This window comes from Pleurodeles waltl, chromosome 3_1 (assembly GCF_031143425.1).
Source record: "Pleurodeles waltl isolate 20211129_DDA chromosome 3_1, aPleWal1.hap1.20221129, whole genome shotgun sequence".
Lineage (NCBI taxonomy): Eukaryota > Metazoa > Chordata > Amphibia > Caudata > Salamandridae > Pleurodeles > Pleurodeles waltl.
This window is the reverse complement of record NC_090440.1, coordinates 1,213,030,358-1,213,055,886: the sequence shown is the minus strand read 5'-3', so window position 1 is coordinate 1,213,055,886 and position 25,529 is coordinate 1,213,030,358. Positions and strand designations below refer to the sequence as shown.

Genomic DNA, 25,529 nt, shown 5'->3' with positions numbered 1-25,529 from the left:
TACACGATGGAAACCTAGGGAGCTCAGTCTGAAACACTTTGTCAATATTGTCTAAAATACTCATCCAATATCTCTGAAGTTTGGGGCAATGCCAGAGCAGATGTACCAGCGTACCTGTATTACCACACCCCCTCCAGCAAGAGCTGGGCTTGGTGGGGTCCCATGAATGTATCCTAGCTGGGGTGTAATACCAATAAGAAGCCACTTTATATGCCGTCTCCGTCCCTGCTGCATTGAAAGCTGTATGATGTGCTCTATAGTATATATTGTCCCATTCCTCGTCAGAGAACTCCCTCTCCAGCTCCCTCTCCCATCTCAGTTGCCCTTTAGACTTAGCCAGGCGTTCTCCTCCTTGCAAGAGTCTATACAGTTCTAAAAGGACTCGCCTGTCATCCTTCTTCGTCAACAGACATTTTTTGAATGGCGTGAGCGGCCTATCCATCAGTGCTCTGTTTGCCAGCAGAAGAGCCCAATGCCTCACCTGGTAATACATCAACCTATTTGCCTCTGTCAGGCCATACGTTTCCCTCATCTGATCAAAAGAAACTACTCCCTGTTCATCAAACAGGCTCCCCACCCTTTTACTGCCTCCATCATACAATCGGCGCAGGCCCTCCAGATGCAGCCCAGGCTCAAAATCGGGGTTCGCCCCTATCGGGGTTTTAGGGGACAGGAACGACGTAAGCCCCGCTCGACATGACACTGCATCCCATACACGTAACGTCGCCCCCGTAATCGGGGAGGAGTATAAGCCCCGCACCCTATGTCGACGTCGAAGCCAAGGTTCCTTCAAAATGTGAGATCCCGCTACCGCCTGATCCATGAAACACCAGTGTTTCTCACTAAGTGGACGGCTCCACTCCAAGAGAAAGCGCAACTGTGCTGCCTGATAATATCGTAGAAGGCAGGGGACCGCCAACCCCCCTTCCACTCTAGAGCGATATAAAAGTCTTCTAGCGAGCCGTGCCGGATGCCCATCCCAGATGAACTTGAGGATTGCCGACTGAAGAGTTGCTATTGCACGAGACGGGGAGCCAGAGGGAGCGCCTGGAAGACGTATAATATGCGAGGCAATATAGTTATCTTCACCGCCGCTACCCTGCCCAGCCAGGAAAGTTTATGTTTCGCCCAGCTCTCCAAATCTTGCTGCACCTCCCGAACCAATGTCGCATAATTCAAACTCACCGTCTTCGCAACTGAAGACGCCAAATCAATACCCAAGTAAGGGAGTCGTAATGACGACCAAAGAAACGGATATCAAGTCTTCAACTACTGCTCGCGTTCTGGGTTCACAGACAAACTAAGGACCTGGGATTTCTGCATATTTACCCGGAAGCCCGAGATCCGGCTAAACTCCTCCATTATCGCCATTAGCTCAGGCAGGGAGGTCGCGGGTTCAGCCAGGGTAAGAATCACGTCATCTGCATACAGAGTGATAAGGTGATGATCTCCTCCAAATTTAACCCCAGAGACCGAGGGGCTGTCGCGTAGACGCTGCACAAAGGGCTCCATATAGAGCGCAAACAAAAGGGGGGAGAGAGGGCACCCTTGTCGAGTCCCCCGTCCAATCGAGAACGGCAAAGAGACTGTACCATTAACCAGGACCGCAGCCCTAACCAAGCAATAAATGCACTGAACCCACCTCCTAAAGCCCGGACCCAATCCATAACGCTCAGCACCTGGAACAAGTAAGGCCAGTGGACCCTATCAAACACCTTCTCCGTGTCAATAGAGAGGAGAAGCGCCTCCCTACGAGATCTGTTAGTTTTATCTATCAAATGTAGCAGTCGCTTCGTATTATCACCACACTGACGGTGGGGTATAAAGCCCGCCTGGTCCGGATCTATAAGACCCGGCATATAAGGGTTAAGGCGGTGGGCCAGAATTCCAGTAAAAAGCTTAGCATCTATGTTCAAAAGCGAGATTGGTCGGTACGAAGCACACTCCTCAGGGTCTTTCCCTTGCTTATGTATCACTGCAATGGTAGCTTCGGACATACTGGGCACCAGAGCCCCTGACTCCTAAAAAGAGTTAAATAGATGCGCTAGAAGCGGTGCAAGCTCCGTACAGAAAGTCTTATAAAAGAGCGCCTTAAAGCCATCAGGGCCGGGAGACTTCCCCCACCTTTAGCCTTGATATTGCTGAGATAACCTCCTCTACTCTGATAGGCTGATCCAAGGACGACGCTTCCCTCTCACCCAGCGGAGTAATTGCTATTCCTGCGAGGAATGTGGCTGTATTTGCATCGCTGTGAACATCAGCCATATATAACACTCGATAATATTCGGTGAACACTTCTGCAATATGATCATCTGTGTGGGCCTCCCTCCCCGAAGGTGAGCGAACCATTTTTATCGCTGCTGCCGCGTGCTGTGCTCTCAACCAATGCGCCAAGAGCCTGCCACACTTATTACTCCCAATGTAATATTTATGCTTAAGCCGCGTTATCGCATACTCCGCCCTGTCCCAGTCCAGCCGCCTCAGCTGCTGCCTCATTTTCTCCAGTTCCCGCCAAATTCTCTTTGCACCCGTGGACTTATGCCGCTCCAGTGCTGCCACCTTTTGTTCTAGCGCCTCCCTCTGCTCCCTCCTTGCCCTATTATCTCTTGCTGATAGCGACATTACCTCCCCCGCACCACTACCTTCAGAGCCTCCCACAGAGTCTCTAAACGGGTTGTCCCATCATCATTGTGGCTAAGATAATCCAAAATCACACGCCATAACGACTCCTCCATTTCTCTATTCTGCAAGATCGCGTCCCTGAAACGCCAGCTCGAATTGCCCACCCGACCAACATCCACATCAACCTCCACCGTGATAGGCGCGTGATCTGTAAGGGCCCTGGGCTCTATTGTGGTCTCTCAAACTCGAGAAGTGAATTCTCGTGAGGCCAGAAAGAATTCAATCCGTGCATACGTCTTGGTAGCCGCCGAATAAAAGGAGTAGGCCCTAAGCGAAGGATGTGTTCTCATCCAAATATCCTCCAGTCCACACTCGGCCAACCACTGTTGCCCTGCCGTCGTCAACGCACCTGTCTGTCCAAAGCGGTGCCCAGATCGGTCCAACTCATTGTCCATTACCAAATTAAAATCACCTCCCACTAAAACAGCACTATCGGGTGTCGCAAGCGCCGGGGCAATTGCCTGTTTCAGGAAGGATTCTTGCTGCGCGTTAGGGAGTACAAAGAGGCAATGGTAAAGCAGAAAGCCCCCACCCGTAGTCTAAGGGCCAGGAGTCTGCCCTGTACCTCATGTATCTTTGCTACCACTTCCCCAGAGAAGGTCTTCGAGAGCAATATTGCCACCCCAGCATGTTTCGTGGAGGACGAGGACCAGAACTGTCGAGGAAACCACTTTGAGCGCATACGATGTGTCCCTAGCCAGTAGATGCGTCTCCTGTAAGACGCAAATGTGACTACAAGAGTGTTCAAGCGTCAACAGGATCGCTAATCTCTTAGCCGGACTGTTAAGACCACGGACATTCAAGCTTAGACACTTAAGAGACATATGACCCAGTATCAAAATCACTCATGAGTAGGATCTGCCGGGGGAGCCCGCACCCAGACCAGTCCCAAGGCCGCTCCGAACCACGGGGCCAGGCCACCAAGATAACTTGTATACAAGTTCCAGGGGAAGCACACCAACATACAACCATAACCCACAACAGGTGCTCCTAACCATAAAGTCCTCTGTCACTCATCTCCTAAGAGGCAAAGTCTCAACAGGGGCAGCACAACCACTCAAGTTCGTCGTATAGCATCCAACGACTCCACCGCCCAGGTCCCGCCGTGATGGTCACATGAACTGAATTGTTGCGGCCCACATCCGAGCCACCATCCCAGCCCTCCAGCCACTAAGCATGTGTTCCAGCGGCCACGCTACTCAGTACAGATTGCCGCTCCAACGCCTGCTCCGATGTTGTAGGACGCTGCTGTTTCCTCTTCCTCTCCTTACGCCGCCATCGCGGTCAATCCCCAGCCGCCATGTCCATAGATGTGTCCTCTTCTTGATTGTTTCCCTCCAAACGAAGAATCTTTCTCGCTTCCGGCACTGATTTCACCTGGCGGAGCTGTTCTTCCCAACGAAAGATAAGGCGGAAAGGGCGCCCCCAAATGCTCTGTGATGGGCTTAAATTTGCGTCGCCTCTGCAGAGTCTGTAGTGAGAGGTCTTGAAATAATTGAAGCGTATGCCCTCGAAACTGAATCTGTGGGAGATTACGGGCCCGCTGCAAGATGCTTTCTTTAAGCCCATAATTATGAACACATGCCAGGAAATCGGGCGGACGCTCTCCAGGTCTGCCACTGCGGCCCGCACGATGGACCCTGTCTAGTGTAATCTCCCGGGCACCCTCCAGGCCAAGCACCGTGTCAAACAGCGCCACCACAAATTCACTAATGTCCTCCTTCTCTTGTCCGAGTGGCACACCCCGATGCGAATGTTATGCCGTCGCGACCTAGTTTCCAAGTCTTCAGCTGCAGACTGGAGGAGTTCCTGCTGGTCACGCAGGCGTATGACCTCTTGTTGCATGCCCGCTAACTCCTCTCCACGAGAAATCTCGCCGTCCTCAATCTGGGCCACCCGCTCGCCCAGAGACTTGACCTCCACTCGTAGCTCTTTCACCTCTTGGAAAATGTCTCTACGAAGTTCCTGCAGGTCACTCCGCAACGAGTCAAACAATGAGGTAAGGAAACCCTTTGTGACTGGGGCCTCCCCGTCCTCCTCCATCTCCCCACGTACCTCAGGAGACCGCGCCGCCGCCGACCTCTCAGCCGGTTTGCCTTGTACCGGGTGGGATCTGGTCAACATTTCTCTCACCAACTGATCTCGTTTTGGCTTGGAGGACGTCATAGCCCCAAGTGCCTCTCTGAAGCCCGTGGCCGTCACGTCTAGAGCCTCTTCATACTGCCCGCTGTGAGTCAAGTTGCCAGTTCCTTCACTTTATGCTCTTCAGGCTCTGGCCACCAGCTTCTGCATCCACCGCTGCCAAAAGTTCATAGGCCACTTGCGGGCCCCAAGCTCCCCCCGAACTCGGGCTGGGCCACCGCGGGCCGACCGCACCGCCGTTGGGTGGCCCGACCTCCTAGCGCCGGTCCAAGCGCCACCAACCTAGAGTGGGAGCGCAAATGTGCAATGGTGCGCTGTATCGCGCCCGGGACCTCCTCCCCGCAATGGCCCAGCAATGAAATGGCTGCGCATGCCGCGGAGACCCGCTGCACCCCTGTCCCGCGCCAGCACCTCCGACGAAAGGTTCAGCACCCCCCCGCTGCTCCAATGCGGGTCCGGACAACCTCCGCCCTGCTTCAGGGTGCCGGCTGGCTAGCACGGTCCAGGCCGCAAGGCCCAACACTGCCGTCGCTCTCCTCGGAGGGCGGCCCAACTCTCCCTCAGGGCGCCTGCAGTCTCTGTTCCCTTCAGCTACCCAGGAGGGCCAGAGGCTCCAAAAGACAGGGCCACCAAGCTTTTACTGGGACCCGGGTGGCGGAGCTCAGACGAACACATCTGCTCACGCCGTCATCTTGGCCACGCCCCCCCATTGACAGTTTTAAGAGCTGAATCTACCACAGACATGATAGCAAAAGGTTTAGAGATAGTGAGAAGAAAGAAAAAGTTTCAGAACTTTAGAAAGCACAGAGAAAAAAAACTTTTTCAAACTTTTAGAAAACTTTTAGAAGTTTTAAGAAACTTTTCAGAACTTTGTAAAACGTTTTAGAGAAGAAAAGCAAACTTTTTTGGTTGAGTGTACATACACTGAACTGTTTGGTATATGATTCTCTTATGAAAAGTACAAAATGACAAAGTGGTAAGTAGTTACAAGTACTTATCCCACCGCTGCACAACCAATGTAGGAGGCTGGCCTGGCTTGTAGTGGGTACCAGAGGTACTTACACCTTGTGCCAGGTCCAGTTATCCCTTATTAGTGTAGAAGAGGTGTTTCTAGCAGCTTAGTCTGATAGAAGGTAGCTATGACAGAGCAGCTTAGGTTGAACTAGGAGAAATGTAAAGCTCCTACTATACCACTTATGTCATATGCACAATATCATCAGAAAACACAATACACAGAGTTACTAAAAAAAAGGTACTTTATTTTTATGACAATATGCCAAAAGTATCTCAGTGAGTACCCTCAGTAAGAAGGTAAGTACTATGCACAAGTTATATGTACACAAACCAAAGTTAGATAAGTAATAGCAAGAAAAGTAATGCAGAACAGTGTAGAATTAACAATAGATTGCAATAGGAGCACATAGGTATAGGGCAACACAAACCATATACTCCAAAAGTGGAATGCGAACCACGAATGGACCCCAAACCTATATGAGCTTGTAGAGGGTCGCTGGGACTGTAAGAAAACAGTGAGGGTTAGAAAAATACCCCACCCCAAGACCATGAAAAGAAGGAGTAAAGTGCACCTACTACCCCCAGAGAGCACAGAAGCCGTAATAGGGGGATTCTGCAGGGAGAACAAACACCAGCAGTGCACTGACAACAGATTTCTGGACCTGAGTACCTGTAAGACAAGGGGACCAAGTCCAATAGTTGTGACAGTGTCCAGGGGGGGCAGGAGCCAGGAAACCCCAGCTGAAGGTCCAAGGAAGCTGCCACCGGTTGAAAGAAGCTTGGAGTTCTGCAAGAAAGAAGAGGACTAAGGACTTTAGAAGACGGATGTCCCATGTCGAGATGAAGCTTGCAAAGGTGTTCCCACACAGAAAGACCTTAAACAAGCCTTGCTAGCTGCAAGGGTCGTGGTAGAGTTTTTTGGGTGCTGCTGAGGACCAGGAAGGACCAGGATGTCGCCTTTTGGAGGAGGAGACAAAGGGGGCGCTCAGCAACTCAGAGAGCCCTCACAGAAGCAGGCAGCACCCTCAGAAGTACCCCAACAGCCACTTAGAAGAAAAGTGAACCGGAGTCCACGTGAAGTTACAAAAGGGGGTCCTACAACACCAGAGGACAACCCAGAAGGTTGTGCACTGCAGGACGGAGTGCTGGGGTCCCAGGCTTGGCTGTGCACAAAGGAAATCCTGGAAGAGTGCACAGGAGCCGGAGCAGCTGCAAATCACGAGGTACACAACTTTGCAGTCTAGAGTGGGGAGGCAAGGACTTACGTCCACCAAACTTGGACTGAAGAGTCACTGGATTGTGGGAGTCACTTAGACTGAGTTGCTGTGTTCCAGGGACCACGCTCATCGGGATGAGAGGGGACCCAGAGGACCAGTGTTGCAGTCTTTTGGTGCCTACGTTAGCAGGGAGAAGATTCTGTCGACCCATGGGAGATTTCTTCGGAGCTTCTGGTGCAGGGTGAAGGCAGGCTACCCCAGAGCATCCACCACCTGGAAACAGTTGAGAAAGCTGGCAGGATTAGGCGCTACAATGTTGCTGGTAGTCATCTTGCTACTTTGTTGCAGTTATGCAGGTGTCCTGGAGCAGTCAGTGATCGATCCTTTGGTAGAAGGTGAAGAGGGAGATGCAGAGGAACTCTGGTGAGCTCTTGCATTCGTTATCTGAAGAATTCCCCAAAGCAGAGACCCTAAATAACCAGAAAAGGAGGTTTGGCTACCAAGAGAGGTAAGAGCCTATCAGAAGGGGCCTCTGACGTCACCTGCTGGCACTGGCCACTCAGAGCAGTCCAGTGTGCCCCCAACATCTCTGTTTCCAAGATGGCAGAGGTCTGGGACACACTGGAGGAGCTCTGGGCACCTCCCCTGGGAGGTACTGGTCAGTGGAGTGGTCACTCCCCTTTCCTTTGTCCAGTTTCGCACCAGAGCAGGGCTGGGGGATCCCTGAACCGGTGTAGACTGGATTATGCAGAGATGGGCACCATCTGTGCCCATCAAAGCATTTCCAGAGGCTGGGGGAGGCTAATCCTCCCCAGCCCTTCACACCTATTTCCAAAGAGAGAGGGTGTAACACCCTCTCTCAGAGGAAATCCTTTTTTCTACCTTCCTGGGACAGGTTTGCCTGGACCCCAGGAGGGCAGAAACCTGCCTGAGGGGTTGGCAGCAGCTGCAGTGGAGACCCCGGAAAGACAGTTTGGCAGTACCCGGGTTCTGTGCTAGAGACCCGGGTGATCATGGAATTGTCCCCCCAATAGCAGAATGGTATTGGGGTAACAATTCCATGATCTTAGACATGTTACATGGCTATGTTCGGAGTTACCACTGTGAAGCTATACATAGGTAGTGACCTATGTATAGTGCACGCGTGTAATGGTGTCCCCGCACTCACAAAGTCCGGGGAATTTGCCCTGAACGATGAGGGGGCACCTTGGCTAGTGCCAGCATGCCCACACACTAAGTAACTTTGCACCCAACCTTCACCAGGTGAAGGTTAGACATATAGGTGACTTATAAGTTACTTATGTGCAGTGGTAAATGGCTCTGAAATAATGTGGATGTTATTTCACGCAGGCTGCAATGGCAGGCCTGTGTAAGAATTGTCAGAGCTCCCTATGGGTGGCAAAAGAAATGCTGCAGCCCATAGGGATCTCCTGGAACCCCAATACCCTGGGTACCTAAGTACCATATACAAGGGAATTATATGGGTGTACCAGTATACCAATAGGAATTGGTAAATTTAGTCACTAGCCTGTTAGTGACAAATTTGGAAAGCAGAGAGTGCATAACCTCTGAGGTTCAGGTTAGCAGAGCCTCAGTGAGACAGTTAGGCATCACATAGGGAACACATACAGGGCACATACTTATGAGCACTGGGGCCCTGTCTGGCAGGGTCCCAGTGACACATAGACTAAAACAACATATATACAGTGAAATATGGGGGTAACATGCCAGGCAAGATGGTACATTCCTACACATGCTTGTTGTAGATGACCAGAACCAGCCTGGACCATCACATGAGAGGTTAGAAAATGGGGAAGCTTCCCAGTCTGACTCAGGGGAGATCAATGAGAAAGCTGGGGAGGTTTCTTACAATGGCCTGCCCCCTAGCAGGGCACCTAGTGTTACTGGTAGTGAAAGAGGCTCCCACAACAGTAGGGCATTTTTTATCCCTAGAGGCCAGGTTACCAGGGTCCAGACAGTTAGGGACAGGTCTCCCTCTGAAACTTCCCACATTTCCTCTGTGTCAAAGCATTCCCAACCCACCCACCCTGAGGACAACTTGTTAGAAAGGGAACTCAAAAAGTTGAGGGTTGAAGAGACCAGACTGAAGCTTAAACAGTAGCAGCTGTCCTTAGACAGGGAATCCCTAGATATAGAGAGGTAAAGAAAGAGGTTGGGGTTAGTTCCCCATGGGGGCAGCAGCAGTATTTCTGATAGCAATCCTGTTAGAGAGCAAGATTCCAGGAATCTGCACAAGATTTCCCCCCCTTACAAGGATGGGGGGTGACATTAATAAGTGGTTTGCTGCACTTGAGAGGGCCTGTATGGTACAGTTGGTCCCTCAAAGGCAGTGGGCTGCTATTTTGTGACTATCTTTCACTGGAAAGGGTAGGGATAGGCTCCTTACTGTCAAGTGATGCCAATAACTACAAAGTTTTGAAAGATGAACTCTTGGATGGATTTGGCTTAACCACTGAACAATACAGGATTAAGTTCAGAGACACCAGAAAAGAGTCTTCTCAAGACTGGACAGATTTTGTGGACTGTTCAGTGAAGGCCTTGGAATGGTGGTTGCATGGCAGTAAGGTATCGGACTATGAAAGCCTGTACAATCTTTTTCTGAGAGAGCATATTCTTAACAATTGTGTGTCTGGCTTGTTGCACCAATACCTAGTGGACTCTGATCTGACCTCACCCCAAGAATTGGGAAAGAAGGCAGACAAATGGATCAGAACAAGGGTGAACAGAAAGGTTCATACAGGGGGTGACAAGGATGGCAAGAAGAAGGATGGTAAGTCTTCTGAGAAGGGTGGGGACAAAAGAAAGCATTCTGAGTCTTCATCAGGCCCACAAAAATCCTCTGGGGGTTGTGGGTCCAAATCCTCTTCTAATATTCACAACCCAAAAAGCCTTGGTGTTATTTGTGTAAAGTCAAAGGCCATTGGACAAGTGATTCCACTTGTCCAAAGAAAAACACCAAACCTCCCACCACCACAACCCCTGCTGCAAATTCTAGTGCCCCTAGTAATAGCAGTGGTGGTGGGAAATCTACTACTAATAGCCAATCCAAGGGTGTAGCTGGGCTCACTATTGGCAATGTAGTTGGGGTTGGTCTTGTTAGAGAGACCACAGAGGCTGTTTTAGTCTCTGATGGTGGCATTGATTTTGCCACCTTGGTTGCCTGTCCCCTTAATATGGATAAGCACAAGCAACTTCCCCTAATCAATGGTGCTGAGGTTGAGGCATACAGGGACACAGGAGCCAGTGTAACTATGGTGATAGAAAAACTGGTCCACCCTGATCAACACCTACTTGGTCAGCAGTACCAAGTGACAGACGCTCATAACACTCTTTAGTCACCCCATGGCTGTTGTGAATCCCAACTGGGGGTGGGGGGGGGGGGGGGTTTACTGGTCCAAAAAAAGTTCTGGTAGCCACAGATTTACCTGTAGACTGTCTACTAGGAAATGATTTGGAGACATCAGCTTGGGCAGAAGTGGAGTTGGAGGCCCATCCAGCAATGCTGGGCATTCCTGGGCATATTTTTGCTTTGACAAGGGCTCAGGCCAAGAAGCAAAAGGACAGGGTGACTTGGATCCTGGAACAATGGACCAAGTGCTCCCTAAAGCTAGGGATAAGACGGTTAAATCCCTACCCACTATCCCTCCCTCTACAGATAATTCCCCTTCTGAGGAAGAGGAATTTCCTCCCTGCGCAGAACCTACACCAGAGGAGCTGGCAACAGACACTGCTCGGCTTTTGGGTTGAAGGGGGCCTGCCAGGGAAGAGCTGAGTGTGGCACAGCAAACCTGTCCCACATTAGAGGATCTTAGACTGCAAGCTGTCAAGTTGCAAAATGGGGATGTCAGTGACAGTCATAGGGTATACTGGGAAGATAACCTCTTGTACACAGAGTCAAGGGACCCAAAACCTGGAGCAGCCAGGAAACTGGTCATTCCCCTGCAGTACAGAGAGTTTCTTCTCACCCTAGCACATGACATTCCTTTGGCTGGGCATTTGGGCCAGACGAAAACTTGGGAAAGACTTGTCCCCTTGTTTCACTGACCTTATATGTCAGAGGACACCAAAGATTTTTGCAAGTCTTGTGTGACCTGCCAAGCCAGTGGCAAGGCTGGCGGAACTCCAAAGGCCCCTCTAATTCCACTTCCAGTGGTTGGGGTGCCATTTGAAAGGGTAGGGGTTGACATAGTTGGCCCCTTGACCCTCCTACTGCTTCAGGCAATAGATTTATCTTGGTGGTAGTGGACCATGCCACAAGATATTCCGAAGCCATACATTTAAGGACCACTACAGCTCCTGCAGTGGCAAAGGCCCTCTTGGGAATCTTTTCCAGGGTGGGTTTTCCTAGAGAGGTGGTGTCAGACAGAGGTAGCAACTTCATGTCTGCATACCTAAAAGCAATGTGGAAGGAGTGTGGTGTTACCTACAAGTTCACCACCCCTTACCATCCACAAACAAATGGTCTGGTTGAGAGGTTTAATAAAACTCTCAAAGGTATGATAATGGGACTCCCTGAAAAACTCAGGAGGAGATGGGATGTCCTGTTACCTTGCCTCCTTTTTGCTTACAGGGAGGTAGCCCAAAAAGGAATGGGCTTCAGCCCCCTTGAACTCCACTTTGGGCAACCTGTAAGAGGTCCACTTGCTCTTGTGAAGGAGGGTTGGGAACAACCTTTAAAAGCTCCTAAACAGGACATAGTAGACTATATACTTGCCCTAAGATCCAGAATGGCTGAGTATATGAAAAGGGCCAGTAAAAACTTTCAGGCCAGCCAGGAGCTGCAAAAACAATGGCATCATAGTAGCCTGCCTAAGAAGGTGTTATGGACAGCAAGCTGTCAGAAAGCTTTTGAGGAGCTCAAACAGGCCATGTGCTCTGCACCTGTCCTAAAAGCTCATGTTACTCCAAGAAATTCATTGTTCAAACTGATGCATCTGAATTAGGGGTAGGGGCAGTACTATCACAACTGAATTCTGAGGGCCAGGATCAACCAGTTGCTTTTATCAGCAGAAGGTTGACCCCTAGAGAAAAGCGTTGGTCTGCCATAGAGAGGGAGGCCTTTGCTGTGGTATGGGCACTGAAAAAGTTGAGACCTTGCCTGTTTGGTACTCACTTTATTGTTCAGACAGACCACAAACCTCTACTTTGTCTAAGTTTAAATATCTGGAGAGTCCATCTGCATTGGAGTGGGTACTCCCAGGTCTATGTTCCACTGCATAGTCCATTCCCTGTAGGGATATGGACCACCTCAACAATTTGGGTTTTCACCTTTCATTTGTTTTAGCCTAAGTAGAGGTTTGTGTAGGAAAGTACCATCTTGCCTGGCATGTTACCCCCATTTTTCACTGTATGTATGTTGTTTTAGCCCTTGTCTCACTGGGATCCCAGGCAGGACCCCAGTGCTCATAGTATGTGCCCTGTATGTGTTCTCTGTGTGGTGCCTAACTGTATCACTGAGGCTCTGCTAACTAGAACCTCAGTGTTTATGCTCTCTCTGCTTTCTAAATTTGTCACTGCAGGCTAGTGACTAAGTTTACCAATTCTCATTGGCACACAGGTACACCCATATAATTCCCTTCTATATGGTACTTAGGTACCCAGGGTATTGGGGTCCATGAGATCCATATGGGCTGCAGCATTTCTTTTGCCACCCATAAGGAGCTCAGACAATTCTTACACAGGCCTGCCACTGCAGCCTGAGTGAAATAACGTCCACTTTATTTCACAGCCATTTTTCACTGCACATAAGTAACTTAAAAGTCAGCTATATGTCTAACCCTCACTTAGTGAAGGTTGGGTGGCAAGTTACTTAGTGTGTGGGCACCCTGGCACTAGGCAAATTCCCCGAACTTTGTGAGTGCGGGGACACCATTACACACGTGCACTATAAATAGGTCACTACCTATGTATAGCGTCACAATGGTAACTCCGATCATGGCCATGTAACATGTCTAAGATCATGGAATTGTCACCCCAATACCATTCTGGTATTGGGCGGACAATTCCATGATCCCCCGGGTCTCTAGCACAGAACCCAGGTGCTGTCAAACTGCCTTTCCGGGGTTTCCACTGCAGCTGCTGCCAACCCCTCAGACAGGATTCTGCCCTCCTGGGGTCTGGGCAACCCCAGCCCAGGAAGGCAGAACAAAGGATTTCCTCTGTGAGAGGGTGTTACACCCTCTCCCTTTGGAAATAGGTGTGAAGGGCTGGGGAGGAGTAGCCTCCCCCAGCCTCTGGAAATGCTTTGATGGGCACAGATGGTGCCCATCTCTGCATAAGCCAGTCTACACCGGTTCAGGGATCCCCCAGCCCTGCTCTGGCGCAAAACTGGACAAAGGAAAGGGGAGTGACCACTCCCCTGACCAGTACCTCCCAGGGGAGGTCCCCAGAGCTCCTCCAGTGTGTCCCAGACCTCTGCCATCTTGGATTCAGAGGTGTTGGGGGCACACTGGACTGCTCTGAGTGGCCAGTGGCAGCAGGTGATGTCAGAGACCCCCTCTGATAGGCTCTTACCTCTCTTGGTAGCCAATCCTCCTTTCTTGGTAGCCAAACCTTATTTTCTGGCTATTTAGGGTCTCTCCTTTTGGGAATACTTCAGATAACGAATGCAAGAGTTCACCAGAGTTCTTCTGCATCTCCCTCTTTGACTTCTGCAAAGGATCGACCACTGACTGCTCCAGGACACCTGCATAACTGCAACAAAGTAGCAAGACGACTACCAGCAACATTGTAGCGCCACATCCTGCCGGCTTTCTCGACTGTTTCCTGGTGGTGCATGCTCTGGGGGCTGTCTGCCTTCACCCTGCACTGGAAGCCAAGAAGAAATCTCCCGTGGGTCGACGGAATCTTCCCCCTGCTAATGCAGGCACCAAAAGACTGCATCACCTGTCCTCTGGGTCCCCTCTCATCCTGACGAGCGTGGTCCCTGGAACACAGGAACTCTATCCAAGTGACTCCTACATTCCGGTGATCCTTCAGTCCAAGTTTGGTGGAGGTAAGTCCTTGCCTCCCCACGCTAGACTGCAAACCTGTGTACTGCGTGATTTGCAGCTGCTCCGGCTTCTGTGCAATTCTCCAAGGATTCCTTTGTGCACAGCCAAGCCTGGGACCCCAGCACTCTGTCCTGCAGTGCTCAACCCTCTGAGTTGGACTCCGACATCGTGGGACCCTCCTTTTGTGACTCTGGTTACACCCATCTTCTAAGTGCCTGCTCTGGTACTTCTGCGGGTACTGCCTGCTTCTGCGGGGGCTCTCTGAGTTGCTGGGCACCCCCTGTGCCTCCTCCTCCAAGGGGCAACATCCTGGTCCTTCCTGGTCCCCAGCAGCACCCACAAACCTCTACCACAACCCTTGCAGCTAGCAAGGCTTGTTTGCGGTATTTCTGCGTGGGAACACTTCTGCATCCTCCAGCACGACGTGGGACATCTTCCATCCAAAGGAGAAGTTCCTAGCTCTCTTCATTGTTGCAGAATCCTAGGCCTCTTCCATCCGGAGGCAGCCTTCTTGCACCTAAAACCCGGGGTTTCCTGGGCTCCTGCCCCACCGGATACTATTGCGACTCTTGGACTTAGTCCCCTTGCCTTGCAGGTCCTCAGGTCCCGGAATCCGTCTTCAGTGCTTTGCTGGTGTTTGTGGTTCTTTCAGAATCCCCCTATCACGACTATTATGTCCTTTTGGGGTAGTAGGGGTACTTTACTCCTACTTTTCAGGGTTTTGGAGTAGGGTATCTTTGACACCCTGACTATTTTCTTACAGTCCCAGCGACCCTCTACAAGGTCCCATAGGTCTGGGGCCCATTCGTGATTTGCATTCCACTTTTGGAGTATATGGTTTGTGTTGCCCCTAGACCTATGTTTGCCTATTGCATCCTATTGTAATTCTACACTGTTTGCATTACTTTTCTTACTCTTACTTACCTGTTTTGGGTTTGTGTACATATGACTTGTGTATATTACACACCTTCTAACTGAGGGTACTCACTGAGATACTTTTGGCATATTGTCATAAAAATAAAGTACCTTTATTTTTAGTAACTCTGAGTATTGTGTTTTCTTATGAAATTGTGCTATATGATATAAGTGGTATAGTAGGAGCTTTACATGTCTCCTAGTTCAGCCTAAGCTGCTTTGCCATTGCTACCTTCTATCAGCCTAAGCTGCTAGAAACACCTCTATTCTACTAATAAGGCATACCTGGACCTGGCACAGGGTGTAAGTACCACAAGGTACCCACTATAAGCCAGGCCAGCTTCCTACAAACACTAAACTCCATTCTTTGAATACTAGGGTGACAATGTGATAGTTTGCTGTTGCAAGTGTCTTCTATAATGTGTATGTCATCTTAATGATGTGTCCTCATTACCAGTGTTTTATTCTTATGGCTATGAGTTCTGTAAAGTCTGTGAAAGAGTGTGCTCTTAGGATGAAGACTCGGAGCAAGGCTCAGAGCAATATGGTGTTGTTAGTTTTCACTGTGAAAGTGGAGGTTTCTTCAAGAATGATAAAAAATTAAAGGTTTGTGTGTTTTTTATTTAGTGTTGTAAGCCACCCCACTGATTTCTCCAGTTAATTAGAAAGTGTGACAATGAGATTAACTTTGAGTATATGTTTCCATAAATATATAGCTAAACATCAATGTTTCTTCCAGGTGGGATGCCCCAGTCCTCAATTTGGAGACATGAAGGATATTCAGTGGATACCAGCAAACAGTATTACTTTCTATTTGACCATGGTTAGTGTATCATATAAAGGCTGTTGTAAATATAATATTACAGCAGTCCGCTATGCTTGGTCTGATTGGCCTTGTGAATATAAACAGTGTCCTCTTTACTCATTAGATGGTTTACTACCTGCACCCCCATTTGTTAAATATTTTCAGAACTAGAGTTGTGTATCATAAAATAGAAACATAGCTTTGTTCTGTCCAATGTAACACAATTCCATTACAATCTCAACCCACCTTCTAAGATGTAAATGTTTTTTCTCATGTTTTAAAGTTCCAATAACATGAAAAAGTATAGTCTGCTAAAATGTGGTGATTTAATGTGAGAAGTATTGTCTGCTTTTCTTTGGTGAAATATTCTTTCTCATTTTGAAATAAAGTGTTTCAAACTTGTATAGCTTTTTTGTCTTGTTAATATATATATATCAATCTTTATTTAATAGTTAACTACAATGATTCAAATATTATTTAACAGTACATAGTGCAAGAATGAATGATTATGCTTCACGTAGGACACTCCCAGAGTTTTCTTGTTGAACAATTCTCACAGCCACTTTGTCCATAAACTTCACAAATCTCACATTGCGCCTTTAGTCGAAGCAGTGATCTGTTGCCTCCTGGCATTGGTGAATGTTCAGTTTGTTCAGTTCTTTACATAGTGGCTTTAACCAAAATCTTCTGTGCCACTCAAAGCAGGGGCAAGTGCACAACACATGGAGCAAGGATCCCTAGCGAAAGATGCTGCAGGAGTTTTTCTGCGCGTGCCTGTTTCCATCTTTGGGCTACTTCCCTGGTGTCCAATATGCCCATCCGTAATCTTAGTTTGTATAGTTTTGACATGGGCAATGCTAAGTAAGGTTGAGGCTTTAGCTTAGCATAGATTGAAGCTGCAAACAGATTGTGGGACATTGCTTGTAGCATAAGTAGGTCATTTTTTACTGACAGAGATTTCACAGACCTTCACAAAAATAATTTACCCATATGAACTTCTTTGTCTTGTAGTTTGCTAAGTCAAAATATGTTACCTCTACCTTCTTTCCATCTCCAATTTCCAGCTTTTAGTCAACCTTCCTTGTACTTGCAGGACTGGAAACTGTTTCTCAAAGCTGTTAATAGACAACTTTGAATGACCCGTACCATACAGTGGTGTGTATGTTTATGCACCCTTTATCTGCCAGCAGGTGTACTTCTCCCTCTCTCAAGAATTTAGAATCATTGAGTCATGCCCTTTTCTTTCTGCTAAATGGTGTGGACTGGAACATGCTTCTCATTCATGCATCAATTCCAAATCAGAATCCATGCTCTGCTTACAGTTTCTTGATTTGTTTTTACTACATCTCCATCCACCTCATCGCCCCCACTACACCATCTGACTACTGCAGTGACCAGTAAATTGTTGTCTTCTATATCCTTATAGCGTAGTACAAAAGGTTGATCAAACTAAGCTGATTTAATTCAAATTTAGTGAAAGCATTAAAAAGGGTGTTTAATTTAATAAAAAGAGAGATTGATGTTTCCCCAGAATGTAATTTTATTATTGTAATTTGCATTAATCAATACTAAGTGTTTCTTTTGTAAATAGTTTGTGTTCCCCAGTAAAGCATGTATTACTATAAAGTTAATACTATTAAATATTATTTCTTATTTTTCTATTTTTACTTACTATTCATTTTTAATAAAAACATTTTTTATTCAAATACAACCAAAACCATAGAACTCTTTTTAACAATTTCATTAGCTTTCAATGTATTAACCTTTACAATTATCTCATGCTATTCAGATGTTTACGATGATCTGATCAATTTCTAAAGAAAGAACACAGGAGATACTTGATTGATTAACAGGACAGAGAAAGAAATAAACAAAAACCCCAACATTGCCATAAACCAAATTCTCGGATTCCCCCACATCTGGGCATACCCTTCTCACTTAGGGCAACAAATGCAAAAACAACAGATGATAGACATAATGCGGAACAAATCAAATATTCACCACAGTCACAGATATGGGTTTGATCCATCAGTTTTTTAGATTGCCATGTCATTCCAGTTTGGACCAAGACATAAAAATTAGCCTTGACCCTGTTCCCAATGGGAACAGGCCAGTCCGAACTGCCAGGCCAGGTCCTCCCTGGACCAGAAACAAGCATCCTGGGACTGGGTTTGGGGTATCATCCCTCAACAGTCAGGCTAGCTTGACTGGTGGCATAGCAAGCACGGGACCCATGCCTGGGCATACCTTTCCCACTTAGGGCAACTAATGCAAAAACAACAGATGATGGATTGAATGCAGCAAAAATCAAACATTCACCCTTGGTCACAGATTTGGGTTTAATCCATTAGGTTTTTTTTTTCCTTGCCATGCCATTCCAGTTTGGACTCAACCATATGCAAATCAGTCTTGACCCTATTCTCAATGGGAACAGCCCAGCCCAAACTGCCAGGCCAGTCCTCCCTGATTCAGAAACAAACATCCTGGGACCGCTTTTGGGGTATCACCCCTCATCAGCCAGGCTAGCTTGAATCTGGTGGCATAGCAAGCACAGGAGCCACGTCTGGGCGTACCCTTCCCACTTAGGGCGGCAAATGCAAAAACAACAGATGATAGACGGAATGCAGAATAAATCAAACATTCATCCCCAGTCACAGATCTGGGTTTAATCCATCAGTTTTTTTGCTTGTCATGCCATTCCAGTTTGGACCTAGCCATATGCAAATCAGGTTTGACCCTGTTCCCAATGGGAACAGTCCAGACCGAACTGCCAGGCCAGGTCCTCCCTGGACCAGAAACAACCATCCTGGGACCGGTTTTTGGGTATCACCCCTCATCAGCCAGGCTAGCTTGAATCTGGTGACATAGCAAGTACGGGATCCACGTTTGGGCACACCCTTCCTAATTAGAGTGACAAATGCAAAAAGAAATTGAAATATCATCTTGACAAAATCGAACAGGTTTTAACTTTCCAAATAGATGAGCAATAAGCACTGAAACACAGCTGCTGCTGATGCCAAACCAAAAGACATTCTTTCAAATTGGTAACAACCATGTGGTGTCATGAATGCTGTAAGTTCTTTCCGGTCGTCAGATAAAGAAATTTGATATGCTGTTGATAGATCAATGGTAGAAAACCATTTTGGACCTTTAAGCATATATAACATTAATTTATCTTTCGTAATTGGAATTGATCCGCTGGTATATTGCTGTTAAAATGGGGTAAATCTACATATAATCTCAATTTAGCATTAGATCGGCATGCTACTACTTATAGTGAAATCCATGCTGAAGCCTCAATAGGCTCAATTATACCTGTGGCAACCACTTTTTCTAATTCACTTTTAACTTCCTCTTGTAATGAAATGGGATGTTTCTCACTTTGTGAATTTTGGTCACTGCACCTTCTTTAACTCTTATTTTGCGTTAGAAACCTTGTAGATTCCCAAGGGTTTTGTTAGAAAATGTCCTTACCATTCTCTCTCCTATTTTCACTTCTTCATCTACCACAAGTACTTTCTTTTTGCTGTTGGAATCCAAAATATTGTGGAGATCTTTCTTATCCCTCCAACCCAAGACTTATGGCCCCTTTTTTGCAACATACAGTTTACCATATGCTTGTCTATTTAAAAAAAATCAAATTAGAACCATCGAAAAAGAATGATATTTATCTTTTCATCTCCATAACCTTCAGGTTGTATATCAGTTGCAAGTAATTTTGTTTCTACTTTACTTATGAATGTTTTGTTCCAGGCCCCTTCATTAACAATAGTAGACAGTGACCATGAATCCGCAAAAATGTTCAGGGCTACACCTCCAATTTTCATCCAGCATTCAGGCTTATTTCCTAATAATATACAAACATCTTTGATATCCAAATTATGTTTCTCCTGAAGTTTAGTAACATACTTCACTGTATCTTCTTAATTTCCTGCAGCATCTTCCCCTTCAGATTCACACTCATTCACATATTTAACATCTTTGGACTTCTTGCGACAAACTGGCATAATGGCCCACCACACCACAGTTTTTACACTTTACTTCCTTGGTGGGGCATGACTTTCTAAATGCTAAGTGGTCAAGTCTGTCACACCTATAGCATCTGGGAGTTTCCTTAAGAGAGTTTCCTGATCTTGAACCACATCTGACATTTTTGTACTTTCTACTAATTTTTGATACGTCAGGCTCTTTTGCTTCATTTTTTAAAGCAATAGCATACCTGCTGGAAGTCTCTGCTTTGCGAATGAAAGCTAACAAATCATTCAAACAAGCATTGCCATTCCTCCACAAATGTTCTTGAATAGCTGGGTTGCATGCATGCATAACTACCTGATCTCTTGTTAGGTCTTCAAGCAAAACCCCAAATGCACAATTGTTTGCCACCTTTCTTAATCTGCTAACATAATCATCAATTGATTCATGTTTCAATTGTTTTCTTTGAACACATTTGTACTGTGTTACTTCAATGCCTACTTTTGGAGCAAAGTGCTTATCCAAATTTTCAATAACTAAATGAAACACATTAACATCTCCACTGCCTACAGCAGACGCATGCATTTGATTATAGGTGTTCAACCCCTGAGGACCTAAGGAGTGCAATAGAATTATTTTATTATGCTTTGGTGACATCTTCCCTTCAACATCCACTGTGCCAATGTAATAAAAAAAAATACTTCTTCTATTTGTTCCATTTTAATGCAGGTTCCGTTCCAGATGCCCAAAATGCCTGTGGTGCACATAATGAGAAAGTTTGTTGACTCATAGTTGGTGGATATGGAATTCTTCAGTGTCCCTACTGTCCAAACGTCAACACTCCACACAAAAATCTATATAAATATATCCCCTTATATTATTTTTCCACAGATGTTAAAAAGAAATTAGTATCTTAAATAGTCACTACATTGGAGAAATGTAAGACAAAGTACTGCTGAAGTTGTGATATCTGTTTAATTCTTCTAAAATAGGCATTTTCTTTGTGATGTATTACTTTATTTGCCAATTTAGGATGGCCGCCACTTTCAGATTTCTGTGTTGAGCATGCACACCTGTATATACACATTGATACCACGCTATGCGTCACTTCCAGAGTATTTGTTAAGCATGTGCATTAACACACACACGACAACATACTGCACACGTCCATCTGACAACACGCATCAAAAACTCCAGTCCTGGCAGGTAAGAAACTATTTAGGAATGCTGCTGCTTGGATCTTGTGCTGCCATTAATGTACATGTGTGCCTTTAAAACATACAGCTTCAGTTGCTTGAGCCGCCAGCACGATGTCTGTGTCTCACACTGAAATGCCTCATGCTTGTGTAACTTAATGCTTTCTAACGTGTTACCTTGATTTGCACTGCCGATAAGATTAATAGTTAACCTCTTAGCTGCTGGGCCTTCCCCCCCTCCAGTGCTGATCCCTTTTTGGCTATTTGGGGTAGTTTGCGCTTAGGCCTTCATAACGTTTTGTCCACATAAGCTATCCACGCCAAATGTGTGTCCTTTTTTTCCAACGTCCTAGGGATCCTAAAGGTACCTGGAGTTTGTGGTTTCCCCTGGAGGAGACCGAGAAATTAGCTAAAATACAATGAAAATTTAGTTTAAAAAAAAAAAATGGGAAAAAAGGGCTGCTGAAGAAGGCTTGTGGTTTGTTCCCTGAAAATGGCATCAACAAAGGGTTTGTGGTGCTAAAATCACCAGCTTCCCAGCTTTCAGGAACAGGCAGACTTGAATCAGAAAACCACGTTTTCAACAAAGTTTTGGCACTTTACTGAGACATACCCCATTTTTACAATTTTTTTGTGCTTTCAGCTGCCTTCCAGTTAGTGACAGAAATGGGTGTGACACCAATGCTGGATCCCAGAAAGCTAAATATTTTTGAAAACTAACAAAATTCTGAATTCAGCAAGTGGTCACTTACTGGAACCCGGAAAGCTAAGTATTTTTGAAAGCTAAAAAAAATCTGAATTCAGCAAGGGGTCATTTGTGTAGATCCTACAAGGTTTTCTTACAGAGAATAACAGCTGAAATAAAAACATATTGACATTGAGGTGAAAAATCAGCCATTTTTCTCCGCATTTTACTCTGTAACTTTTTCCTGCGATGTCGGATTTTTTTAAAGCAATATACCGTTACGTCTGATTGCAGGGATATATAGGGCTTTTAGGTTCATCAAGAACCCTAGGTATCCAGAGCCAATAAAGGAGCTGCACCTTGCAATAGGTTTTCATTCTATACCGGGCATACAGCAATTAATTTGCTGAAATATAAAGAGTGAAAATTAGGTATCAAAAAAACCTTTGTATTTCCAAAATGGGCACAAGATAAAGTGTTGAAAAGCAGTGGTTATTTGCACATCTCTGAATTCCAGGGTGCCCATACTAGCATGTGAATTACAGGGCATTTCTCAAATAGACGTCTTTTTTTACACACTGTTTTACTTGTGGAAGGGAAAAATGTAGAGAAAGACAAGGGGCAATAACACTTGTTTTGCTATTCTGTGTTCCTCCAAGTCTCCCAATAAAAATGGTACCTCACTTTAGTGGGTAGGCCTAGTGCCTGCGACAGGAAATGCCCCAAAACAACATGGACACATCACATTTTCCCAAAGAAATCATAGATGTTTTTTTACAAAGTGCCTAGCTGTGGATTTTGACCTCTAGCTCAGCCGCCACCTAGGGAAACCCACCAAACCTGTGCATTTTTGAAAACTAGACACCTAGGGGTATCCGGGATGGGGTGACTTGTGGGGCTCTCTCCAGGTTTTGTTACCCAGAATCCTTTGCAAACCTCAAAATGTGGCAAAAAAAATCTGGAATCTGAGAGGAGCCACAAATTTCCTCCTACCCAGCGTTCCCCCAAGTCTCCCGATAAAAATTGTACCTCACTTGTGTGGGTAGGCCTAGTGCCCGCAACAGGAATGGATCACTCAGTCCCTGCATGAGGGCTACTGTTAACCAGGCGCGGCCGTAGCCCGCCCGCACATGAACTGGACTTGTGCTGACGCTGCCGGGGTTGCTCCGGTACAACCCGGCGTCCCTACCAATGAGTGGCAGGCTTCGGGTCCAACGCGGGACGTAAGAAGGTCAAAAGGATCAGTGACAGGATCAGACGGAGAGGAGAAGGAAGACGGCGAGGAGAAAGAAGACAGCCCAGAGGAGGAAGACGGCACGAAAGAGGAAGACGGTGCGAGAGGTTGAGGGGACGGTGAGGGGACGGAGGACGAGGAGTCCCAGCATGACGAGAGGTTTTGGAGGGCAGGAGCATGGTTCCTTCCCAACCGACAGGAAGGGAACACCACAGTGCCAGACGGAGGCCCAGCACCACAGTAGCCCGGGAAGACGGAGCGCTGGATCCCGCCACACTTCTGGAGAAGCGTGACTGTTCCAGGTGTTTGGGGAGACTGCCCTTAGGGTCGGGAGGACGGGAGGAGGGAGGGGGAAAACTAACGGGCCACAAATTTTGCACTGGGGAAAAGGGGGTATACGAAAAGGCACAAAACTGTGTAATAGTATCACCAAGGCACCGCGCACAGAAAAGAGCACGTACTCTGTACACAAGTAAGAACCAGCCAACACATAAGAAAGAGTATATAGGTGAAGAGGAGAAGTGACCAGGTCACGAGAGGGAAAATAGGGAAAACCCACACTTAGAAGACAGAGCACGGAAGGTGAAAAGAGATCAGAGAAAGGAAAGACAGGAGAGACTGAAGCAGATTCAGTGACAGAAAGGGGAAGAGAAGAGGAAATCACCACAACCCAAGAAAAAGTAAGAAAGGAAAGGAAAAAACATCAGGAAAGAAAAAGAACGAAGCAGAAGAGAAAAAAATCAGGAAGAGATAGAAAAGGGGAAGATACTAAACGAGTGCAGCAGAAGTCACTTACCGTTATCTCTCTGTTTCTCTTCGCATGCGCTTTCCAGGAAACCTATGAGACGAAGAGAAACAAGAAGAAGAGTGAGAAGCAAGACCCCATAGAACACCATCAAACAAAAGCCAGAAGAAACAAAGAGGAGAACACCCTAACCACAAGAGCAACTATTCCCCTTTATATATAATAAATACCACTTATATACCTAACGACCGATTCCTGCGTGATTACTAGCCATCAATATCCTGCTTACCCCCTTGGTAGCTTGGCAGAGCAGTAGGCTTAACTTCAGAGTGCTAGGTGTAAAGTATTTGTACCAACACACACAGTAATTTAATGAAAACACTACAAAATGACACAATACCAGTTTAGAAAAATAGGAAATATTTATCTAAACAAAACAAGAAAAAAAAACGACAAAAATCCACAATACACAAGTCAAGTTATCAATAAAAATGCGAAAAGAGTCTTTAAGTAGTTTTAAACACACACTAACGCTGCTAGCGTGAAAATGTACCTAGTGCGCGTCAAAAATAACCCCGCACCGGCGAGTGTGCGTCAAAAAGGGGTTGTGAGGCATTGATTCCACTCACGACCGGGACCGTGCATCGTTTCCCCTTTCGCAGGGTCAGGGCACGTCTTTTCTTCTCTCCGCAGGAGAGCGATGCGTCGACCCGGTCAGCACTCTCGGGTCTGGGCAGGCCTTGCGTTGTTTTTCCACGCACAGCGGTACTTGAGTCGGAAATGCAGCTGCATTATGATCCGAAAACCCCGCAGCGCGGGTTGTGATCTCCCATCTTACGTCAGCGATGCTGCGTGTTGTTTCTCCTGCTCCGTCGATTCTTCGGTCGCGTTTCCTGCGAGCGACGTTTCTCAGCTGCGAGCCAGCGGTGCGGCGTTTCTTCAGCCGCAGATCAGAGTTGCGTCAATCTTTTCCCCGCACAGCGCTCTGTGCATGGATTTCCTTTTCTTTATGCTGCCAGTTTCTCCTTTCAGGGTCCCAGGAACTAGATGGGCACCACAGGGCAGAGTATGAGTCTCTCCAGAGACTCCAGGTGCTGGCAGAGAGAAGTCTTTGCTGTCCCTGAGACTTCAAAAACAGGAGGCAAGATCTAAATCAAGCCCTTGGATATTTCTTCACAAGATGGAAGGCACACAAAGTCCAGTCTTTGCCCTCTTATTCTGGCAGAAGCAGCAACTGCAGGATAGCTCCACAAAACACAGTCACCGGCAGGGCAGCACTTCTCAGCTCTTCAGCTCTTCTCCATGCAGAGGTTCCTCTTGATGTTCAGAAGTGATCTTAAGTCTGTGGTTTTGGGTGCCCTTCTTATACTCAGTTTCTCCTTTGAAGTAGGCCTACTTCAAAGTAAAGTCTCTTTTGAATGTGAAATCCTGCCTTGCCCAGGCCAGGCCCCAGACACTCACCAGGGAGTTGGAGACTGAATTGTGTGAGGGCAGGCACAGCCCTTTCAGGTGTGAGTGACCACTCCTCCCCTCCCTCCTAGCACAGATGGCTCATCAGGATATGCAGGCTACACCCCAGCTCCCTATGTGTCACTGTCTAGTGTGAGGTGCAACCGGCCCAACTGTCAAACTGACCCAGACAGGGAATCTACAAACAGGCAGAGTCACAGCAATGGTATAAGCAAGAAAATGCCCACTGTGGCATTTTAAATTTTTTAAAGGAGCACTTGCACTTTAGCTCTGGTTAGCAGTGGTAAAGTGCCCAGAGTAACAAAAACAGTAAAATCAGAGTCCAGCACACATCAACAACCTGGGGAACAGAGGCAAAAAGTTAAGGGAGACCACGCCAAGGGTGAAAAGTCTAACACGTGTCCCCCCCAGCTGAAAGTGGGGAACAACTACCCAACCT

At 46.9% G+C, this 25,529-nt stretch overlaps 1 protein-coding gene across 1 annotated transcript in view; it reads left to right on the top strand.

Moving 5' to 3' along the window:
• Positions 1 to 16,190, top strand: part of SIAE (sialic acid acetylesterase) — a 1,017,559-nt gene extending 1,001,369 nt beyond the window's left edge. Inside the window, exon 10 of the mRNA XM_069224521.1 lies at positions 15,723 to 16,190. Coding sequence (XP_069080622.1) covers positions 15,723 to 15,959 — 237 coding nt within the window. The 3' untranslated portion in view covers positions 15,960 to 16,190. The remainder of the gene's footprint in view (positions 1 to 15,722) is intronic.
• Positions 16,191 to 25,529: the final 9,339 nt, after the last annotated feature.